At 33.6% G+C, this 8,970-nt stretch overlaps 1 protein-coding gene across 1 annotated transcript; it reads left to right on the forward strand.

Moving 5' to 3' along the window:
• Positions 1–325: 325 nt before the first annotated feature.
• LOC115963957 (WD repeat-containing protein 55) lies at positions 326–7,950 on the forward strand. The gene is made up of 13 exons (XM_031083218.1): positions 326–404; positions 1,176–1,442; positions 1,686–1,773; positions 1,872–2,051; positions 2,297–2,339; positions 2,477–2,533; positions 3,798–3,874; positions 3,988–4,036; positions 4,129–4,175; positions 4,279–4,352; positions 5,303–5,358; positions 5,924–6,044; positions 7,384–7,950. Exons 2-13 carry the CDS (start codon positions 1,250–1,252, stop codon positions 7,452–7,454), a joined length of 1,056 nt encoding a protein of 351 aa, XP_030939078.1. The 5' UTR covers positions 326–404; positions 1,176–1,249; the 3' UTR covers positions 7,455–7,950.
• The last annotated feature ends 1,020 nt before the right edge of the window (positions 7,951–8,970 follow it).

Below are 8,970 nucleotides of genomic sequence, written 5' to 3' on the forward strand. Positions count from 1 at the left end.
GGTTTCGGAGAATTGGATCAGATTTTATGTGAGTTTCAGGCATTGGAATTCACAGATAAAAGTTGATCATGTGTTTTAATCGACGGAAAGGCAAGTCCTGCTGCACCTTTGCCATCGTTTCCGATGGCTGGCTCTGTCCTATTTGCTGCAAACTTTCCCTTTTTATATTCTTCTCTAATTGGGCGGGCCTTAAAATAAACACATTTTAGTGGCACCGAAAGTCCATCCAAAAATACATAGAAGCAGGCCCAATGAGACCATGCCAACCTGACCTACGATGTGCAATTACGAAAATGCCATTTATATATAATATATTGTTTTGCAGTTTACACTTAATGCAAGCGGAGCGGCTCTCACCTTCGTTTCTGCTCCAAATTTCTCATTCTTTTTTCTCTGTTCTCACTGTAAGTACTTGTTTCCCTTTCTCTGTTTTAATGGCTCTTTTAGCTTCTCATTGCTTCTCTCTATATTCGGTCTCTCTCTCTTCTTTTTTTCAATTCATTTTATGGTGCTGATTGCCTATTTTTAACAACTTGAAGAAAAAAAAATATTGATTTTTCTTTGTATTTGGCTGATGATTTGCAATGAAAATATGCATTTACTAAATGGGTATTGAATCAAAATTATGAATTTTTACTTTAGTGGTTGTTTCAGTTTGTTTATTGGAATGAAATATTTCTGTATTGATGTATATACATGAATCTTATTGAAAGTAATTGGACTTGCATTGAAAATATGCTTTTACTAAATGGGTATTGAATCAAAATTATGAATTTTATTTTAGTGGTTGTTTTAGTTTGTTTATTGGAATGCAATATTTCTGTATTGATGTATAGACATGGATGGAGCTATCATTACAATTAAGTATTGCAAGTTTTGTTATTGATATCTTTAAAGTTTTTTTTTTCTTGGTAAAAAAATTAAACTAAATGTCACTAACAAAGCTTGCAATACTTGAGGCAGCCAAAATTACTAAGTTGTTAAAAGAAAAGAAAAAAAAGGGTTTTGTTTTGTATCAGCAAAAATCATTATATTGAATGAAATTGGCTGAAATGAGCTGAATCAACTCGGTATTTAAAGCTTCTAGGGGGGTTACTAATTACTATTCTGGTTTGATGATCGGGTATGGTTTATTTTGGGGGTAAGTTTTAAAAGTTAAACTTTCTTGTGGTTAGGCTGGAGGCTAGATCGGCGTAACTCTTTGCATTTGTCATCAAATTTGGAAGGGTTTGTGGAAAAAAGGGAGGAAATGGAGATAGATTTGGGAAAAAATGCTTTTGACATAGATTTCCATCCTTCGAGGGACCTCATCACTGCAGGACTTATAGATGGCAATCTTCACCTATACCGTTACAGCGCTAATGTCAAACCACAAAGGTTATTGAAAGTTCGTGCACATACAGAGTCTTGCAGAGCTGTTAGATTTATCAATGATGGGCAAGGTAGTATTGCCTTTTCTTTTTCGTTTTTTTTTTTTTTTTTTTTTTTTTTGGGGGGGCGGGGAGGGGGGAGGGGAAATGAATAATGATTTTTCTTTTAATATAATATGCCTAATAATGGGGTAATGAAATGGTTGGTTTTGGGGGGGCGGGGAGGGGGGAGGGGAAATGAATAATGATTTTTCTTTTAATATAATATGCCTAATAATGGGGTAATGAAATGGTTGGTTTTGCATTTATTGTTAGCAATTGTGACTTGTTCTCCGGACAAGTCAATTCTCTCCACAGATGTGGAGACTGGATCAGCAATTGCTCGTCTTGAAGACGCTCACAGGTGGGTGTGCCTGCCTCGTTCTCATCGCGTGTTCTTTTTCTTTTCTTTTTTCCTGTTAATAATATGTTAATTTCATGCTTTGAATGTATGTGGAGCAGTGCTGCAATCAACAGATTGATAAACTTGAGTGAGGCAACCATTGCCACGGGTGATGATGAAGGCTGTATCAAGGTCTGGGATACCAGACAGCGTACTTGCTGCAATACTTTTGCTGCTCATCAAGAATATGTTTCAGATATGTTTTATGCATCTGATTCCATGAAACTCTTGGGAACTAGGTACTCTTCTCTAACAACAAAAGTCAACTAATCATGCCATTGCTTCTGCTTGTGCCTCACTTGTGCACGAACAGAATTATTCTCAGTTTTGAGAAAGCTCGTATCATGTTTCCTTAGTTTGTTGCTTAAGTGAACACAAAAATATGTTCTTTTTTTGTCTCAATTGATAAGTTTCTCCTTTCCTCCCTCTTTTCTTGAGTACTTCATGTAAAGATCTAAAGTATCCTCTTTTTTGCAATGTGAAGTGGAGATGGAACTCTGTCTGTTTGCAATCTTCGAAGAAATAAAGTAAGCTTTCCCCCCCCCCCCCCTTTTTTAATAAATAAAATACTTGCTATATCTACTGCAAATTGTTTAATTTGTTATTCTTAAACTGACCTGGATAATTTTCAATTTGATTAGCTTCTCCCATGCTTATTTTACAGGTCCAGGCTCAGTCTGAGTTTTCTGAAGATGAATTACTTTCCGTTGTTCTCATGAAGGTAGCATTTATTCTAACTTTTAAGTACTGGATTCTGCTGCTTCTTCAATTTGCCTCAACTCTGTCAAGGATGTAGTTCTTGCTGGCAACATATAGAGATAGTCAACAACTCAACATGTTTCGCATATAAGATTTTTGATCCTTCGGTAACATGATATTATTTTTAGACAATAGTTATGGTGATTTACTGCTGCATCATACCGTGCACGTGTTAAATGTTGAAACACTAGTCTAAGTCTTTGTTATCTTACTTGTCTACTATATATGTTGACATGGAAATATTTCAATTCTTGAAAATGTAGAGTATATAAATAAATTTTTTTTAAAAACATATTGTTCTAATCTTTAGTTTAAAAGATTAAAATAAATGCTAGAAATCATAAAATATTTCTCAATAATTAAACTAATTAAGAATCGATTAGTTTCATAGAGAGAAAGTAAGTGACGGAGGGGGAAAGAAAAATAAAAAAGAGTTATAGCTATCCTATAGTATCCGTACCTGATATTTGTTCAATACTTATATGACTACTAGTTTGTTGTGTTCGGTTTCCTAGGTTTTGACAATGTACATAGGTTTAATCAATAACTGCAAATAACTTGAAGGGAATGATTGAATAAAAGTGGGTAGTAAATTTGTACTGAAAAGAGGGTCATCTAAATGATTTAAAAAGGCTTGTCATATGTTTCCCTTGGAATGCCCTCCACAAGTCATTTCTAAAGGGAAGAAAGGAAAGGCAGGTAATGTTTGGTTCAAGTTACCAGGTGTAACTTTTAGAATTGTTACACCACTCAATAATTTTTTATTGGATGTATATTTGACAAATCCACTGGTGGTTTTCATTTTCTTCTTGTACTCTCTATGCTTGCAAATTTTCAATTTAATCAGAGATCAATTTAATTTCAACTTCTTTGTATTTCAACATTATACACAAAACATGAGTTTATGGCTCAACTTGTAAGTGAAATCTGGTTCATATGGAATTTGGTGTGTTATGAAGAACGAGAACTTGTAATTCAACAATGGAGTTTTTAAAATATTAATCCAATAAGAAGTTATTAAGTGGCATAACATTAACACAAAAGTAATGTTTGTTTAGGAACTAGATGACTTAGAAAGGAAAATTATATGATGATTAAGATGATTTTAGTGAGATGATTCAAAAGAAAGAAATTATTCAAAGCTTGGCTAAGCTAATTTATATGCTTAGTGCATATTTTGATACGGTTGACTTTATACTTATCTTTGGCATTTTAATGGTGGTCAGAATGGTCAGAAAGTCGTTTGCGGATCACAAACTGGAACTTTGTTACTGTACTCTTGGGGGTGTTTCAAGGATTGCAGGTATATAACATGTTTGACAAATCAAACGATTACAGTCTATTAGAAACAGGAAATTCTCTATCATGTATGTGTGTTAATTATTAACTTTTTTGCTGGGTGACTCTGGTTTCCAGTGATCGCTTTGTTGATCTTTCTCCAAACTCAGTTGATGCATTGTTGAAGGTGAGTGGGCATCATAACTATAGTAGCATCAGTTTGCTTTCAAATTATCAATGATTTTGCTTCATTAAAACATTTTAAACTCATTGTGTTAGCTTGACGAAGATAGAATCATTACTGGATCCGAGAATGGACTCATAAGGTGAGAAGTTGTTTTGAAATGTCTCACTCCTCCTGTTTGTACTAGTAATAATTCAATTTTTTAAGCTGTCTATAATACTTACTTTCATGTAATTGTTGTTTAGCCTGGTAGGCATATTACCTAATAGAATCATTCAACCGATTGCGGAGCACTCAGAGTATCCTGTGGAGCGCCTTGGTAATATATGCTTCTTTTCTTTTGTGAAATATTTATCTCCAGAAGTAGCCAACAAGCTTTAACTCAAACAGCATCTTCTCCCCTTGTAAAGACCAGGATGAAGTGTTAATGACCTCTAGCTCAAGTGGTACCTCCTCCCCCTTGTAAGAGCAAGATGGATTGTGAGGTTGTGTGTTCAAGACCCAACAAGCGTGTGCTTGATTACCAATTAGAAAAAAAGCACCCAATAACCTTTCTAAAAAAGGAAAAAGAAAATGAAATTAAAAGAGAAAGATGGAGGGTGACTTCATGGGTGAGGGGTTCAAGAATCACCGGTGCTTTTATAAATTACCAACAACAAAAATTAGGAAAAAATAATATTTTTGCCCTTGAAAAATGGTACATGTTCTATTTTCATTTCTAATATATTTTCGTATCCGACAAGTTAAAATGTCACCCATTTCATCCTTCTATCCACTTTTTGTTAAATTTTTTTGTCAACTTGTCTAACTAAATACATATTTTAGGGAAAAAAATGATATAGTTTAGGTTCTTCTGTCCCTGAAATATTATCTAGGTTTTATTTGTGTCCTTAGAACTTAATAGGAGTGGATGGAAAAGAAGAAATATAGAATATTTAAAATTTTTAGGGATGAGAATAACTTTTTAAATTTTAGGGACAAAAATAGAACTTGGCTATATTTAAAGGGCGAAAAGAATATCTTAACCAAAAGATAATCTGCAGAAGTAGTTAAGAGAATTTGTGGTTTGGATTATTCTTCATTGTCAAATTTTCATCAAATAGTTTCTAGTGGGCTTACCAATGATGGGAATGTATTGTCAGTGTTTTTGTATTTATTTATTATGTCAATGGTATCCCTATCCTTAATCTTGGCTATCTTTGTGCTGGATTACTGGCTGTTGATCACTATACCAAGTTTTTTGACCTATGTTTTTGCTTGGTCTTGTAGCCTTTTCCCACAACAGAAAGTTTCTTGGCAGCATAGCACATGATGAGATGTTGAAGGTGTGGATCTCTATCTCTTTTATGATATGACTATACAATGGTAAACCTGTAAGAATTTGTAATTATTGTTGGATGATCATATGGTTGTATGTGACTGTGTTACATGAGGTTTGTATGAACAAGACCTTAAGGCTAATAGATATTTCATATTTGGATACTCATATGGTGGAGGCAGTTTCTTGCATCGGTATTTTGGGGAAAGAAAAGGCAATTTCTTTAGATTATCATAGTGCACTGTTTGAATGGGTTTGCACCTCTGCCCTCATGTTCCACTGTGTTGTCGTGTATTGTGCAGTTGTTTTTGTATTAGTTTTTGTTCAAAAAGTTTATTTTTATGTTTTTGTCATAGCAATCTTTGCCACATTTTATTGCAAACTTCTATCTTTTAGCTTATATAAATATATATTTAAAATTTCAAGGTAGGGGCCAAGAGTGGGTTCACAATCCACCAGATGCGTGTGTAACTTACCAATAAATAAATAAATAAATATATAGATGAAAGTTTTTGCAGTATCTTCTTTATATCATGAACATCATATCAACTCTCTACATTTCTTTAATGCAGCTATGGGATTTAGATGAGTTATTGCAAGATTCTGGAAAAACTCAAACAAGTCAAGATGCTGTGGCAGACGGTGATAGTGATGAGATGGATTTGGAAATTAGCCATCCAAAGATTAACAAAGGTATACCTATTCTTTTGCAGAATTTACGTGTTAAAAATTATCTGATGTCTTTCTTCTATTGAGTGATTGGCAAATATTGCTAAATGAGTGAAGCTTCAATTATCATTATGTATATTCATTAATTTAATTAAAATTTTTAATTGGAGTGCTTTTAAGTTTTTAAACCAATTCATTTGAAAACATCTTTGACTATTTGTATACCAGTGCTTGACAAAATAAGATTTTTCTTCAATAATTGTGTTCTAATCTAGAAAGCACAGATGCGGCTGGGAGGGTGTCACACCTGAGTTCGACGAGGTTGCCCGTGCGTCGGTGCCACGTTTGAGTTTTTTTATTTTATTATTATTTTTTTCTCGGATTCGCGTCGATGCGGCTCGATTTGCACTAAACCGGGCTGATTCGGCCAGAATCGGGCCATATCAACCATATCGGGTCGTATCAGCCGGTGACCGAAACAGTTGAAACATGCCAAAATCGGTCTTGAATTTAGCCAGAAAATCCGAAATTCTCACCTCAGAGGCATAGTAATGTGTTTCTTACCTTCTTCTTTCTTTGTTCAGGCATAGTAATGTGTTTTTTAAGAATATTTTAATAGTAAAAATATATAGAAAATATAAATAAAAATATTTTTAATAAGTTTTTAATCTTTGAGTCCTGCCGCACCCGCACCCTACTTCTTCAAAAATTGCCGGGTCCCGCACCCGTACCTGAGTCCCGAAACGCACCCGTGCTTCATTGGTTCTAATCACTATTTAGGGTGGCAGGGAGTGTAGATGTGGTTCAAAAGTTTCATACACCCTAGTATGGTTTTTGGCTGTATAAAAAGCTCAATGAATCCCCAGATGGGGCCACTTGTTAAATCTATATGGCTGTCTCAGGGGATTTTATGTTGATAAATTGTGCTTACGGTTACTTAGTACATTTTCATTTGTGACTGCTTTAAAAGCAAACCAAAAGCACGGTCATTTGCTAGGAATTAGCAGTTGATCGTGCAATAGAAATTGTAACCAGCACATGCTTTAAAATTTGGAGTTCAGGTTATTGTGTTTTTCATTTCATCTGAACAACTCTCTATGTTTTCTTCATGCTTGTTTAGATGATGTAGAGTCTAATTGATCCTTAAAATGACTGATTTTATTTTATTTTTTTATATGATCATAGTAGTTAGTCTTTTTTAAATACTTATGCTATGGGCCATATATATCTTTTTGATCCTTTGCATGGTTATCATTTGAAGGAATATCACGGATCAACTATTTATTAATGGGATCACAGTGGCTCTGACTTATTAGAGGGCATCCATGTGTGTGTATTTGATTTTAATATTTTACTGTTTCAGGTACGAAGAGAAAAAGTGAAAGTAAAGGAACTGATTTGAACAGTTCAGGCAGTTTCTTTGCCGATTTGTAGCTGGGTAGTGATGTTGATCTTTCACTTTCATCTCAATTCAGATGCAAAACTGATGCAAGAGTTCTTTCATAATCCTATCTTGTGACCTTCATTTGGCATCTTGATTGCTGAGCAGTGTTTACCATGCCATTTACATCATGGCGGTGATCGACCTTTTATGAGAGGAGTATGAAAGGAGTATGAAGTATTTAATTTTGGCGTGTCTCACTCTTTTATTTAAATGTTTATCCCCGGGAGAAATTTAGAGGATTGTGACATATTTAAGATTGGGGTGAGGTAAACTGTTCTCTCTGTATTATTTTTGTAATTTTTTGAAGACCCTGAGAGGACTTGGTATTGTTTTTGGACGTGTCCCTCCCTTTTATATAGAATGAAGTAAGCTCAACGCTCTTTTGCTCTTCAAATTAGGTGAAAATTTTCTGAGACAATATCGAATTGTGCAAAATTTGCATTGATTCTTATATTTTCAAGAGTATAGTAGACATCATTTTTATTCCATGATATTATTGTTAATACTATTAAGCCACAAGATTTTAGCACTATGGAAGTAATGGACGGGGAGGAAAGGATTAAAAGTGAAAGGAGGAGAGAAGGAAATTGAATGTTTTAAAAATTTAAGAGAATACCCTTTCCTTGTTTGGTTCCAAAGTGGAAAGGAGGGAATATGATAAAAGTATTCTACAAATTGGCAATTACTCGCTCTTGTTTGTTAAATTTAAACTCTCACAGAGAAGGGGGGCATAGGTTTCAACATGCACATCTTGCAAATAATTTTCGAAAAAATTTAGCTATAAAATTGATTGTAACCTTAAGTTACAACGTTATTCAATATCTTTTTATTAAAGATGTATTTTTACTATTGGATTACATCTTTTTACATCCTTCATATTTGCAAAATTTCTTTAAAATTTAAAATCAATAACTATGTCATCAATGAATTGTTTAAAATGCAAATTTTTGTAATAAAATTATATATAAAATATAAGCTTATAGATCATATAATAAATAATATCTAATTAACATAAATTTTAACATGTGTAGTAAGAACGTTAAGAGCATGCAATTCAATAGTTAAATTTTCAAAATATGTATTAATGTTTATTTTATTGAGTAAGGTTGTAATTTTAACCTGCAATTAATTTTGTTGCTAAATTTTGTTATTCTACTATTCTACTAGAAATCCATGAATTAACAAGAAATTAACACTTTGTTTTAATGACAACCCTTGTCTGCCTAGCTCTGCTCTGATCTGGTTTTTGTAAATTCAAGGACGGATATATGGCTGTGAGCAATGTCCTATGTACAAAAATGTTCTCTAATTAAGAAAAAGTGGTGGAACATCTTTCTTCTGTTTATGTGGGGATTTAAGCCTTTCAACAAATATGTTCATCAACCAACCTATCAAAAAATGTTCATCAACCAATCTGACCTGGGGATTTGTCAAAAATGCAGACGGTGAACACATTGTTTAACTGAAAAACATTCCAACACATCATTCTCACAAGCCAAAAGAAAA

Source organism: Quercus lobata, chromosome 10 (genome assembly GCF_001633185.2).
Source record: "Quercus lobata isolate SW786 chromosome 10, ValleyOak3.0 Primary Assembly, whole genome shotgun sequence".
In the NCBI taxonomy this organism is placed as follows: Eukaryota; Viridiplantae; Streptophyta; class Magnoliopsida; order Fagales; family Fagaceae; genus Quercus; species Quercus lobata.